Source organism: Pongo abelii, chromosome 7 (assembly GCF_028885655.2).
Source record: "Pongo abelii isolate AG06213 chromosome 7, NHGRI_mPonAbe1-v2.0_pri, whole genome shotgun sequence".
NCBI lineage: Eukaryota > Metazoa > Chordata > Mammalia > Primates > Hominidae > Pongo > Pongo abelii.
In genome coordinates, this window is record NC_071992.2 from 146,497,925 (window position 1) to 146,513,374 (window position 15,450).

Here is a 15,450-nt window from a genome sequence, read left to right on the forward strand (position 1 = left end):
GTCTATGTACCATTCTTTCTATATGGGTTCAAATCCCCTCACTATTTTGATCTTCTTCTTTAGATGAGCTCCAGTTCCTCCTCATCATCCGTTGCTTACAGAACAGATAAAGAATAAAGAATCCAGCAAGTCCAAATTTCCTATGTTCACTCTTATACTTCCATCAGTATATCCCAAACTTGAATTTCGAGCTACTGATCCAGCCACACACATATTAAATTTAGGAACAATGAAAACTTACAAATCTGGTTGACCTGTGCTGTTAAGTCTTCTCTCTTTTAACCTCTCCTAATGGTTAGGAAATGCGTCCAATCTGTGCAGCAGATTTTTGGATACGGACATAATTTTACATTTATAAAGGCTAAGGGACGGCAAAGTACGGCCTGTAGGCCATATCTGGTTCACTGTCTGTTTTTATAAATACAATAATAAAGTTTTATTGGAATACAGCCACACTTGCTTGTTTATACATTGTCTATGGCTGCTTTCATACTACCATGGCAGAAGCGAATAGCTGACAGAGAGACTTCATGCCTGCAAAGCCAAAAATAATTTTTATATCTAGCACAACACAGAAAAAGCTTGCCAATTCCCGATCTAGGCCACTGATAGGACTGGTTAGTGTTAATTTATAAGGCATATTCAGGTAATTCAACAGAGAAAACAAAAACGATACCAGTTTTGTACAAGGAAGTCAACCAAATGGAGAGATGTCTGATCTGCAGTTCGGACGGCAAGGTGAAGGGCTGTCTCCCCAAGCTCCTAAAGAGGGAAGGAAAAGTATAAGTAAGTCGATAATATGCTCTGCCAATGGAGGCTTCATATATATCAGTTGCCCCCAAGTAATCATAAGGAGCACACCTTTTCACTCTCATATTCTCTTGATTTAGACATGGCCACCCAATGTATAAGAATCTCATTATATGGTATAATGTTAAAGTAAGTCATCTTTTAAACTGATTTTCTGCATTACTTTTTATCCTATGATTTTAGTGAGGCCTTACCTGCCCAGGTTCCAGCAGTGGTTCCATTAGCTCTACCCCCTCTGCATAGACTTGAATTAGTGCAAGTAAATCCCTGGATTTGATGGCCTCAAGCAATTCATTTAGTTTAGCTGATGAAGTTGAACAAGTCTTCCTTGAAAACCTATGATCTACATACTTCGCAGTGATATATTCTTTTCGTACAGTCCTAAAACAGAACAAAATAAATAATTTTTATTTTCCAAGTGCTAAGAAAGGTTTACATTTTCTGACAAACATTTCTCTTGAGAAGTTATTTTAATTAAGATATGCTTCTTTTCACCATTCAAATAAACCAGGTTTTAGACCAAATTACTCCAACAGAGACAGAATAAAGAAAATAATATATATTTACTAATATATACAAGTAATAGATACAGTTACAAAGTAAATGGGCACATAAATCATAGATTTCTTTTTCACCTTGACCAACAGCATGAGAAATCAACTATTTATAAATACTTCAAACTCTGATACATAAGCATATGAAGAAATTAAAAAATTTAAGAAGTTAAACACATTCTGAAAGACCAATTAAAAGTTTTCAGAGTTTCATGGAAAGGATTTTAGTCGTCTGATATAACTCCCTATTTTTAATTTTATTTTGTAAAATTTTTAAAAGGATGAGGTCTCACTATGTTGCCCAGGCTGGTCTTGAACTCCTGAGCTCAAGCAATTCTCCTGCCTTGGCCTCCCAAAGTGTTGGGATTACAGGCGTGAGCCACTGCACCCGGCCATAACTCTCTATTTTATAGGTGAGGAAACTAAGGCTCAGAAAGGATGTCACTGAAGCTACTCCCCCAGGGTAGGCATTGAGCTCCAAAGGGGTGAAGATGAGCTGTCTTTCCTGCACAGGTTCAGTATGGCAGCAGGAGACCACATGGATAACATGCCCAAAGTCTGAAAGGGTGTGGTACTTTTTCCTTCTCTTGAGGAATCACCTTCTTTACTTCAGTTCAAGTGTTTCTGGTGGGACTGAACTCACCTCCCAGCCACAGGGGTGAGTATATGACCTAAGTGGCCTAATGGTCGCCTTGACCACCTCTGGGGAAAGACTAAAATGGAAGTCAGCTCAGAGGAAAGGAGAGGTAGGAGTCAGGGAAAGAGCGCTAGGGTCCATGTGATGCTGTCTGACTGCCTGGATCCAGCTGTACCTGAATCCACCCCTTGAATTTCCCAGTTACATGAGCTAATTAATAAAGACAGTAAATGAACTTTGGATTAAATCTTAGTTCTACAGCATCCCAGCTGTGTGACCATAGGAAACTGCTTAATCGTCATGAGCTTCAGGTTTTTTTTTTAAACCTGAAAATTGGGATAAGACATTGGTATATTTTGAATTAAAGGATATACAGTGCCTAAGAAGTGTTTTCTTCCTTCTGAGAGGGCTCTAACACAAAGGACATAAACTTTCTTGCTCAAAAATATGCATTCCACCTGTGGAAGCTGCTACTGTTTCCAACACCCCACAGTCAGGCAACACAGTTTAACACTGTGCTGGTACCTTTTTCTTTCATTCTGGGTTGGCAGTAAAAACAGTTGAGCTGGTTGATGATGGCACACAGCCTCTGGTCTTTTTTCAACCCTGTGCAGTTGAGAAGAGACCAACTGATTCTACTAAATAACCAAAATCTTATGCTCATGGGTGTCCCTTATGCTTAGGTCAAAGTCCTTTTAGGATGGCAAGAGCCTGATGAATTAGAGGACTTCCAGTAACCAAAAGAACGGCCCAAGCCTGGCTTCTGAGGCCTCTGCTGCATGTGTCTTATATAAAGTGTGAAAGGCAGCTGCTGTGCTGATGGATAGAGCAGATTTAAAAATTAAATGGCTCGATTCAAGTCTGAGACCACGTGCTAACTATGTGACCCAGGGTAAATCAAGTTCTCACCGAATCTCAGTTTCCTTACCTGTAAAATGTTAGTAATCATAGCTGCCTTCCAAGGAAGCAAGATTATGGGTAAGGAACAAAGAGGGATGCACATGTTAGGGGTTCATTTGAAAGCTTCCTTCCCATTATTATCCGGGAGGCCAGAACTAGGCTTAAAGATGCAAAGTTGCCGGGAGGTAGGTCTTAGATTACTGTTTCCATGCATTCATCTGCGTTTCAGGAATGTCTGCAGGTGGCTTCCTGTCACTGGAAATATCACGCAGATGCCACGCAATTATGTGGAAGCAATGATGCAGAGGGTGCTCAGGTATCACATGATCACCTTGAAAATCACCTCTACCCTTAGGTCTCTAATTCTGTGGCCATAGGAAGTAACTGGCCTCTTACTAGGCACAATGCCTTCAACTTTTTATGGGCACTCAGCCCATGGTCCCCTGGCAATTTAACGTTTTCTGACACTGGAGTAATAGGGAGAGTGGAAAATAGATTTGTCTGGAAATCTGGACACTAGAATTCTAGTCCTATGGCTGATAAAGACTTTTCTCCTCTGTCCCCTTAAACCCAGTCCTCTCTTTATCTGCTCCGTTTTTGTTAATGCTACTATCTATTTACCTAGATGTAAAACCTTAGGTGTCATCTTGACTGAGTCTTAAACATCTCATATGAAAACTGACTAGCAAATCCTGTTGGCTCTCCCTTCAAAATATATTGGAAAGTCAACCACATTTCATTATATTCATTGCTACCACCTTTGTCCAGTTTACCTTCAGTGCTCAGTGGATCTATTCTAACAGCTTCTCCTCTGTCTGTTTCCATAGGCACCCAGGCCCCGCCACACTCCCCGCAAGTCTGTCCTTCACACATCAGCTACAGCTGGGTTTCTCAACCTCAGCTCTACTGACATTTGGGGCTGGGTAAATTCTTTTCTCTTGACAGCTGTCCTATGCATTGTAGGATGTTTAGCACCATCCCTGACCTCTACCCACTGGGTGCCAGTAGCACCTGACCAAGTCATGGCAACTGAGTATCTCCAGACATTGCCAAGTATCCTCTGGGGGCAAAGTCACCCTTGGTTGAGAACCAATATCATATGATCAGTTTAAGAGGCTGGGTGCAGTGGCTCATGCCTGTAATCCCAGCACACTGGGAGGCCGAGGTGGGCAAATCACCTGAGGTCGGGAGTTTGAGACCAGCCTGATCAACATGGAGAAACTCCTTCTCTACTAAAAATACAAAAAACTAGTCGGGCATAGTGGCGCATGCCTGTAATCCCAGCTACTCGGGAGGCTGTGACAGGAGAATCACTTGAACCCGGGAGGGAGAGGTTGCAGTGAGCCAAGATTGCATCACTGCACTCCAGCCTAGGCAATGAGAGTGAAATTCCATCTCAAAAAAAAAAAAAAGAACATATGCTCAATTTAGAAAATAACTCAGATCATGCCACTCCTGTTTAAAACCTCTCAATCACACTTACAATCAAATCCCCAGGCAGTCCTTGACCTACATGATCTGGCTCCATCTCCATCTTGCCCAGCATTCCCCCGCATCTCCCTCTTGCTCAGTTCTCTCCCGCCACATCTTCCTTCATGACATAGCTCAAATATGCCTTACTGCCCCTTGGGGCACCCACAATGACTGTTCCAGCTGCCTGGCTGCTTCCCCCAGGGAGCGGGGCTTTATGCCCCTCAATTCTGCACTTTCCCCAACTTCAACTTGAAAAAAATACCCCCTCCACATTCCCCACACACTTCAACACCTCCTCTTGTTGTAATTTCTTCATAACACCTAATACAATGTGTAATTGTATGACTGACTTTTTAATTTCCTGTGTTTTCATCTCCTCAGAATGTAAGCAGGACAGAAACTCTGTCTTGTTTGCTACTGTATCTTCAGCACCTACAAGAGTGCCTGAAGTAGGGAAGCTGCCTCATAAGGATTTGATCAACAACTAAATGAGTGATCAAACTGCATGTTACGAGAGGTTCACTCTATGCTTCTGGGTCACTGGCCAAACAAGGAAGTAATAATAGTAGTAGTAAATACTTACACAGCACTTACTACAGACCAATAATAATAATAACAGATACTTACACAGCACTAACTATAGACCAAATGCTGCTCCAAGCACTTTTTATTCAAGCCCCTTAATTGTCACCACAACCCTATGAGGTAGATATATGTTCTGGATGAGGAAACGAAAGCAGAGACAATTAAAGTTACTTGTCCAAGGTCACACAGTTTAGGAAGTGGCAGAGCTATAATATGAATTCCAGCACTCTGGCTTCAAAATCTATGACCTTAACCACTACATTAGAGATACTGGAGAATAACAGACATTTTGAAGGCGAAAGTCTTACAGAGGCCAAATGACTAGATGAGGTACAAAGCTGACCAGGTGGCGCTGATGCTGCTTCCCACATGAGAAACAGGACATAAAAATCCATGTCGTTATGACATTCATCTGGCAGCCGTGCCTTCAAGGTTTGGGTCACGCAAACATTTAAAAAATGCTGGTGTGGGCAAGACTGCACTGTGTATGTGCTTGAGCACTTGCTGTTACCAAGTTGGTAAAGTAAAACTTAGGTCTTATTTGTTCATGGTAGTTTTTTGATCAAATTAACTTTTGAAAAACCTTTCAGTGTAATTTGTGCTTTTTTTTTTTTCATCTGCATAGTGTTCTGTTGTGTGGCTCTACCATAGAGTATTTCGTCAGATGCCTACAGATGGATACTTGTTTTGTTCCTAATCTTTTTGTATTACAGAATAGGAATAAATTCCCAGGAGTGGGACTGCCGAGTCAAAGGGTACATTTATAATTTTGGTAAATATGGTTAATTTGTTTTTCATAGTGTACCATTTTGTATGCCCACTGGCAATATTATGAGACAGAATGTCAGTTTCCCCACAGTCTTACTGAGTGGGTTTTTAAGCATTTGGATTCTTGCCAGGCTAATAGGAATCTCCCATTGTCTTTGAATGTCTCTTACTCATCACAGTATACCATGTTTTTGAGAGAACTGCCCCCATGACAATCTGTGCTTCACAGAGCAGGTGCTCAGCTGCAGCTACCTAGGGGAAGGTGAGGGTGAAAAGAATCTGTGCATCCTGGAAATACATTTCTAAACACTTTTCTTTGTTCTGCTTTCCCCTGACAATGGGGTTTGCTCTGGAAAACAAACAAACAAACAAACACTGTAAAAAACTAAAGACTTTTTTTTTTTTTTTGAGATGGAGTCTTGCACTGTTGCCCAGGCTGGAGTGCAGGGGTGCGATCTTGGCTCTCTGCAAGCTCCGCCTCCCGGGTTCATGCCATTCTCCTGCCTCAGCCTCCCAAGTAGCTGGGACTACAAGTGCCTGCCACCACGCCCGGCTAATTTTTTAAAAATTTTTAATAGAGACAGGTTTCACCGTGTTAGCCAGGATGGTCTCAATCTCCTGACCTCGTGATCCGTTTGCCTCAGCCTCCCAAAGTGCTGGGATTACAGGTGTGAGCCACTGCACCCAGCCAAAAAAAAAAACTAAGAAGTTTTTTGGGAGGGTAGAAAAACAATTATAGAACGGTTAAAAAAAAGTTCAATATATCAGAAATACTTACATATCACTTGAAGGGGTGGGTTTTGGTGAGGGGCTGGGTAAATTTGCTTCCATAATATCATTAAAACTATTGTTTCCTACATTCTTGGCCAGCTGTAACAGAAAAAACAAACAAACAAACCACAATATAGCAAACTCTTTGCTACTAGTTAAAAGTCTCCTATTATTTGCTTTTGAGATTTATAAATATATATTTTCCCTCATTTGACTTAGAATACAAACCACCGTCCATCTGGTCAACAAATATTTACTGAGCATCTACTATGTGCCAAGCACCCAACTAAGTGCTGGAAATACAGAGATGGGTAAACTATGTTCCCTTTCCATAGGTGCTCATAGTCTAGTGGGGCCATTGACAAGGAAATCAATCATGTCTACAAATATGTGATAAATGCTAGAACAGAATCTGGTCCTACACACATACAAACTATATGAGATTACAGAGAGCAGGCTCCATATGTGAGTCTAGGTTAAACTTTTAATAAACAGCAATAGCTTTTCAACCACCATCACCTTTCCTTTTTATATTGAACAAATTTACTCCCAGGACAGAAAAGGACATAGGATTACTTTATATTTGGGTACAGATTAAGATGCTGCAGGCAGCAGAGGACCCAGGAACCATTTTGCTCCTGGGTTCAAGAGCATTCTAAGAAAATTTGTTCTGAAGGGCCTCTAATCATTTTATGTAATTTTGGGATGCAAGGTTTAAGAAACATACATGCAACCATGTCTTTGAGGGAAAAAATCTTGGGTTTATTGCATGGCAAACATTTAGGATTTGGACTTTCTTCTTTCTTGTTGTAAAACTGGGTTTAATTAATACAGGTCAAGGAGATGAGGGACATCATTTCTGCACTAAAGAAGAATGTGTTACAGGTATTAGGTCTGTGTCTTTTCTCTACAATCCTGAAGTGAACTTCAGGGATAGGGAGCCGAGTATCAGCATGGTAACTTCCTACTTTCTAAATTAGAAGGAATGTCTTGTATTGGGGATAGAACACAAGACAGATCACAATTGCTTAGTGAATGCTCAGATGGCCAGGGCTGCTGGCTGGGTCACTAACTGCCCTTTTTGGGTAAGGCTAATGATAAGCTAGACTTTCAGCTTTTTTTTTGAGCCCAGGTTCACTCAGGTTCTGCTCAAGGGTGAGCCTCCTGTCTGAGAAGTCATACTTTATTTTAAAAATTTCACTCTTAGTACAAAGACTCTCTCACAGTGCACCAGGTGTTAAAATTATGCAAAACAGGGCATCTGTCCAGTAGGCATCCTACTTGGGGGATGCCAAGTAGGCTCTCCTTCTGTATTTTGGTATATCTCGGGGAGCAACTGGGACCTGATGACAACTCCAAATCTGGGTGACTCATGATGGGAAGGGCAGAGGTTAAAGGAAAACAAGTTTAAGTGTACATAACCCCTTTTTGGATTAAGAAGCTAAGCACCACAACTTCTCACAATTTCTTCCCTTACTACCTAAAGAAGTTATGGTTCGAGAGTAGCTGGTTTTATGACAATAGTTAACAAGCCACTCGTAATTCATGTGTACTTTTACAACCTTAGAAATAATAAAAATAAAATTGAGATAAACTCTTTAGTCATTATTTACAACAGAAGCCATGAGGTAATGTGAACGTTTGAGTTTAACTGCTATTTCCACGAGTTATATGAAAACTAATTCATAAAGAAAAATGTAGTTTTGAAGAAGCCCATCCCAAAAGAAAAGAACCAATTTCACTGAGCTACTTATAGACATGTATGATTCATCCTTTCTTCAAACAGGAAATAGAAAGTCAACTTTACACACCACAGAAGTTACATTTTAAACCTCTATGCAAACTCACAAAATTCAGGAATTATAATTCTTTGTACTCAGCAGACACACAAAGAAAATCCAAAACAATATATTAAAATTACTCATGACAATAATATCATTCTTCCCAAGTACAGGTCACTACTTACCAAGAGTTCAGAAGTTCCTAATTTGTCTAGTTCCAAAGACTGAATGCGAGAAATATGAACCCCCATTTCCCTATGGATGCCAGAACATTCTATACAGGTCAAAATACCCAAGTTGGTTGAAAGCCAGGTGGGTTCTGTGGAAAGAATTTTGAAGACAATGAAACAAAAAAGACATCTAATTTCAGTGTGCCAACTACAGAGGAAGCTAAAACAATAGTAGTACAAATTGTTAAGAACTATGAAGGAAAGACTTAAATGGAAGAAATGGACTCTTGAGGTTTAGCCTAGGGGCTACCATAAAAGTTTCCCTTTGATACTGAATTGAAAACAAAATTAAGCACTTTATCCTTGTGAAAAAGTGAGAAAGGCTTTTCTTAAGAGATCCTATGCAACACCTCTAGGCCTGTGAGAGATGTTCCCTCACTGCCAGTATCACCTCTGACAGTGATGGATTGAAGACCTATTAAGTACTGCTCACAGGGGAGTGGATTCCATAGCCACCATTCACCTCCAAGTTGCAACTAACATTAACCTCAACAGTTCTTGGTCATGGCCTCCCCATGAGCACTTCTTATAATAAGACAGCTGTAAATATTGAACACCAAATGTTTCTTTCAGTGACCTAAGGCCTTTTTTCTACAACCTCCAATAGCCCTAGAACAATGGGAACGATTACTTCCATGTTAGCCAAATCTTCAGGTTTCTCTCTCTGGGTCAAGCTTCTTCCTGACTGGTCAATGCTTGAGATTTTACTACCTGCTTGCCATTTCCTGACACTATGTGTGTCACTATCACACATGTACACAATAATGGCAGAAAATCTGAGACTTCTCTGAGGTGCTTATGGCTTCTTGTGTAGAAAATCCAGTTTCACAAGTAAAACAGCAAAAAAAGTATATCATAGTGCTTAAGAATACCAGGTTTGCATCCTTGTTCTGACTCTTACTAGCTGTGTGACCTTATGCAAGTGATTCAACCTCTCTGAGTCCCAGTTTCCTCATCTGTAAAATGAGAATATTGGGATCTTGCTCACAGGGGTTCTGCAAGGATTCACTGAGATAAGCAAAACACCTAGCATGATTCTTAGTACAGTGGGAACACTCAGTGTTAGCTGTTGCCAATACACTGGTAATATAGTGTTATTTGAAAATAAAAGTTTGGGAGAAGGCGACTTCAATGTGATATAGAGGTTAGGGAAGGTGTGGCTGAGTAGGAAGGAACGAAAATCATGTACCACATGTCAGTTGATTTCACATGCACCATTTTTTTTTTCTTTTTTTTTGAGACAGTCTCGCTCTGTCGCCCAGGCTAGAGTGCAATGGTGCAATCTTGGCTCACTGCAACCTCTGCCTCCCAGGTTCAAATGATTCTTCTGCCTTATCCTCCCAAGTAGCTGGGATTACAGGTGCCCGCCACCTCGCCCAGCTAGTTTTTGTATTTTTAATAGAGATGGGGTTTCACCACGTTGGCCAGGCTGGTCTCGAACTCCTGACCTCAAGTGATCTGCCCGCCTCAGCCTCCCAAAGTGCTAGGATTACAGGTGTGAGCCACCGTGCCATAGCAAGAGGTTTACTGACCCATTTTTTAGGATAAGGAAACTACAAATCAGAATACTAAAGGGACTCAGTGTGAGATTGTCCAGGCTGGGAGTGGTGGACAGTGATACAAAATGTGGACTCCATGCCCCCTACTCTCTCCATAATGTCCACGGTGCTTATATACCTGAACCTTATAGGAAAGGTAGTATTTTGGCAGTGACATCTAGGAGAGCAAGAGGGGGCTTTCCAGCTACAGAAAACAGCATAGGTAAAAGCAGCTCAGCGGTAGGAAAAATCACGTTGGGAATACATGTTTTGTTTGTGTATGTGAGTGTGTCCATAGGGGTTAAGGTTTTTCAATAACTAGATCATTTTATATTCTACAGGAAGAGAAAGGATGTTGTAAAAGCTTGTTCAAATATGGGGACAAAAACCTGATGAGCCACAATCGCAGCAAATGTCATTCCCTGGGAGCCGCTGGACATCCTCAATAATGGCTTTTGTCAGGTCTTCCAGGCTGTTCTCTCCCGCACTCTGCTCTCCACGGAAGGCCATGGTTAGGGCCTCTTCTTTGCTATTTGTCAATACTGATATCCATCTGTTGGTAAAAACATAAGAGGAAAAAAGCCTTTATAAGAGCATGGCCATTTTTTTTTTTTTTTGCCACTGCAAAAAAAAATCTACTTTTGTCAAGTAATTCCAAAAGAGAAGCCCCCTTCCAAAATAGCAATAAAGTGAGGAAAAACAAAGAAATCAAACTTGGAAGGAAGGTGAGAGTTAAAGAATGGAAAGTGACACACAGTGGAAAATGAGAGAGAGGAGAGGAGCAGATGAGTAAAGTAAAAAATCAATATAACTGAGGACTTGAACGAATATACAAGGAGACTGCATTTCCGTGTGGGCATATTGAATAAAGGGAATGTTGGAATGGAGAGAACTCAATGAGGGACCCATCCAATGCAAGGATGAGAAAGAAATGATGAGAAATGGAGAGGGGCCAGGAAAAGGAGTTTAGAAAAAGGTATGTATTTTCTGCAAGTCCATGTCAGTGGGAACACTTAACAGTGAAAATGAAGGGATATTTCATTAGCAGCCATAAAAATTTATACTTATGAAAAAGGCATATTAACATGAAAACATGATGACATTTATAATATTAAATGAAGACTGCAGATTATTTACTTATGTACAGTATGACTACCGTATGTCCCAAACAAAATAACCCTTTGCTACTAAAATAACCTAAAAATCCAACAACAGGGAGTTGATTAATAAGGCCTGAAATAACCACAAAGTAGAACAGTTAAGCAGGCATGAAAGTGTACATTTTCAAATAATTTTTGGGTGACATTGGATAAATGCTCGTAATATAGTGTTTTGTGAAATCAACAACAAAAAAACCTATTATATGATTGATATGGTTTGGATATGCGTCCTCACCCAAATCTCATCTTGAATTGTAATCCCCATAATCCCCACATGTCTGGGGAGAGACCCGTGTGGGAGGTGATTGGATCAAGGTGGCGGTTTCCCCCATGCTGTTCTCATGGTAGTGAGTGAGTTCAGATCTGATGGTTTTATAACGGGCTCTTCCCTCTTTGCTCCACACACTTCTCTCTCCTGCTGCCATGTGAAGAAAGACATGTTTGCTGCCCTTCCACCATAATTGTAAGTCTCCTGAGGCCTCCCCAGCCACGTGGAACTGTGAGTCAATTAAACTTCTTTCCTTTATAAATTACCCAGTCTAGGGTATTTAACTTTATAGCAGTGTGAGAACGGGCTAATATAATGATATAATCCCAAATTTAAATATATGTATGTATTAAAGGCTAAAAGGAATTTCACCAATATGTCAATAGCGGTTGTCTGAGTGATTTTCTATAGAAAACAACTGATAGAGGAATTGCTCGACTTTGTGCCTTTCTATAATTTTTTAAAACTATAATGAACTTGTATTACTTTCATGAATGAGAAAAAAGCCAGATTTATTTCTCAAAAAGAAAATAAAAAACATTTCCAAACCAGTGTTAATTTTTTTAGTTACTGTATAGACAGCTAATGTTTATTCTCAACAGACAATACAGAGGTTCAGAACTGAGTCTCTCATTTTTTTGTATATCGTTGAATGAAATGGATATGAAACAAAGCACTATACAAAAGACTTTGAATAAGCAATAGGGACAGCATAAGAATTAAAAACCAAATTATGTTTTTGGAGTATGTGAACAATGCAAGTCACACCTTTGACTCTAGGTGGCGCTCACCTTCAGTATGTTGGGAGAAACGCACATACACAGCTTAACTACTACTGTGATGCAGAAAACTGAACATTTCAAAACCAACAGTCTAGGAATTCATATGCAGAAGGAATGGGGGGATTTTATACCTTTCAGAAGATTAAAACAGTATTTTTTATATCAGTTAGTCTGAAATTAGAAACTAGAAACTGTTTTGTTAAAAACAAATGAAGAACCTGGGTTCAACAAGACTGATTACTGCATTTTATCAGCGGCACTGATGTTACTGGATTTTTCACTTGACTGCAAAGCCTCTATTTTGCTTTCCTCAGGCATTCTAGCATTTGGCTAATATTGGCCAGTATCTACTATGCACCAAATACTTACAATTTTTAACATATAGATTGAACACCTCAAATCTGAAATCCAAAAAAGTTGTGGTCCCAAGCATTTCAAATAAGGGATACTCAACCTGTAGGATCTTCTAATATGCCTCTAAGTTAGGGTTTATAATACTTTATAGATGAGGAAACTGAAGTTATATGACTTGCCTAAGGTCCTAGGCTGGATTGTGTCAGACCAGATGAGGATAAGAAGACACTTTTGTTGACTCACTTTTTCAGAGTTCCTTCCATTTGCCTCTTTACTCAGGAGCTCATGACAAATAAATAAAGAAGTTTGTCATGATAATCAGAAAAAGTATATTTAAAGGATAATTTTCTAGAGAAAATAATTCAAATTTGGTGGAATGAAATGGCTAAATTTCAAAAGGACTAAGACTCACAGTGATCATTTGTGACATTCTTTAACTTTTAAATTATTTTCAAGTAACAAGCATACTCAAAAGCATAAAGAATGCATAATTGTATTTTAATACTTTAAAAGTCGCTTTGAGTTTTATAAGATAAAAAATAACTTGGCACTGTGCTAAGGGCTTTACATATCTTATCCTCTCAAAATCTGCAATCGAGGTACATAATCCCATCTTACTGATGAGAAGACTGAATCCAGATGATCTGCCTAAGGTTAAAAAGCCACTAACCACCATAGTGCATGTATGTAGTCCCAGCTACTGGGGAGGCCGAAGCGGGAAGATTGCTCTAGCCTAGGAGTTCAAGTCCAGCCTGGGCAACATAGAGAGAGATCTCGGTTTTTAAAAAAAAAGCCACGCTCATGCCTGTAAGCCCAGCACTTTGGGAGGCCGAGGTGGGCAAATCACGAGGTCAGGAGATCGAGAGAGACCATCCTGGCTAACATGGTGAAACCCCATCTCTACTAAAAATACAAAGACATTAGCCAGGCATGGTGGCACGCGCCTCTAGTTCCAGGTACTCGCGAGGCTGAGGCAGCAGAATTGCTTGAACCCGGGAGGCATAGGTTGCAGTGAGCCGAGATCGCGCCACTGCACTCCAGCCTGGGCAACAGAGCGAGACTCTGGGGGGAAAAAAAAAAAGCCACTAGCCAGCAGAGCCTGGACAAGAAGCCAAATGAGTCTAACATGCATCTGCTCTCTGTGAATTTTCCTCAATGAGAAGAAATTTTTTCATTCAATTTCATCGAACACTTTCATATGAAAAATAAACTCAATGATGCAGTGAAACTGCCTCTATGTAACCTGGAGGTAAGTGAAGAACTAAGGCTTCCCTCTGGGGCATGTGCTTTCTTTGTGGACTGCCATTACCTCCTACAGCACTCAAAACAAAGTTCCCCTCTCACCACCAGCACCCAGAGAGAATGCAGGCTGGGCACTGTAGCTCATGCCTGTAATCCCAGCACTTTGTGGGGTCGAGGTGGGAGGATGGCTTGAGCTCAGGAGTTTGAGGCCAGCCTGGGTAACAACAGCAAGACCTCATGGCTACTGAAAAAAAAAAAAGAAACGAAAATTAGCTGGGCGTGGTGATGCATGCTTGTAGCACTAGCTACTTGCAAGGCTGAGACAGGAGGATCACCTGAGCCTGGGAGACTGAGGACTGAGGCTGCAAGTGAGCTATAATCACGCTACTGCACTCCAGCATGTGTGACAGAGTGAGACCTTGTCTCAAAAACAAAACAAAACTGCAAAGTGCAAAATGCACAACTTCAGGATGGGCCATGTAATTCTTTTACTGAAAAATGTTAAGTCTCATGGGCAGGAAACCAATCTCTTAACAAAACTGGGACTGAATTACCTGTAAGTCCTAAGAGTAAATAAAATATTGAAGGCCTGAGTTTGAGTCATAAGGGAACAAACAGAAAGTGGTTGTGTTCCCTGCCTCACCCAAATTACACACCTGTGTTTCACTTAGGGTTTTGAGAAAGGGAAATGAGGAGGAGAGAATGAAATCGGAGAAGGAGAAACAATATTCCAAGGTGACTGTGGAATTCTGTCGGGTTCAAATCCTAGCTTACTAGGACTGTTACCATGGGCACATTGTGCCACTGTTTCCTCATCTGGAAACTAGGGACAAAAGTCCCTACTTTCTGGGGTTGTGAGGATTAGTAAGACATGAAGTGCATTTAGCACGTAACATCTCAATAACTATTACCCATTTTTATTATAAATAGTACCTCTCTGAATCTGTGCGTGGAGGGCGAGGCCTCTGACTTCTTCCTCATTGACTTCTAGTCACCTTTCAGTCTACCAACACTATACCCATAACACCAAGTCATCAATCACTTCCTTCCTATTCCATCCTCCTGTTTCTGTGCCATCAGAGCCTCCTGCCTGGAGCATAGAGTATTTACAACCTTCCCCTATGTTCATGAGCCAGCTCAGGCTTATCTTCCACTTCCATGGTGTGGAAGCCATGAGGGTGTGTGCCCCGAGTCTATTCCTCCAGCACATGGCCTCCTCTGTCCTTACACTTAGCACCTGCACCATGTCATACTGACAGCCTCCTGCAGTAGAGATGCAGTTCCTTCAGGGCAGGGGCTCCATCTAATTTAATGTTGTATTCTCAAGGCTTTGCACAGTCTTGGCATACAGCTGGCATTATTAAATATTCAAATAATGAATAGCTAATTAGACCCTTCTCCTCCTTTTCCTTTGTCTTTCTACCTTCTCTCTCAGTTTTCTTTCCCCACCCTGTTCCTCCCACCTCTGTATCTTTTCTACCCATGTTCTCTTCTCTTTCTGATCCTTTATCATTTCTCCTTTGAAATGGGAAAAGAGTAAAATTCCCCAGAGAAGATTGTGTGTGTTAGCAATAGCAAAAGTAAGTGAGTGGGAGAG

The 15,450-nt window shown here is 40.8% G+C and overlaps 1 protein-coding gene across 18 annotated transcripts in view; it reads right to left on the minus strand.

Moving 5' to 3' along the window:
* The window catches only part of ASAP1 (ArfGAP with SH3 domain, ankyrin repeat and PH domain 1), a 389,931-nt gene that overhangs the window by 64,774 nt on the left and 309,707 nt on the right, over positions 1-15,450 (minus strand). For all 18 annotated transcript variants that reach the window (XM_024251018.3, XM_024251022.3, XM_063726810.1 and 15 more), the window contains 5 exons: positions 10,437-10,600; positions 8,465-8,598; positions 6,506-6,597; positions 1,005-1,191; positions 677-762 (listed from right to left, as the gene is read on the minus strand). In XM_024251018.3, coding sequence (XP_024106786.3) covers positions 677-762; positions 1,005-1,191; positions 6,506-6,597; positions 8,465-8,598; positions 10,437-10,600 — 663 coding nt within the window. The remainder of the gene's footprint in view (positions 1-676; positions 763-1,004; positions 1,192-6,505; positions 6,598-8,464; positions 8,599-10,436; positions 10,601-15,450) is intronic.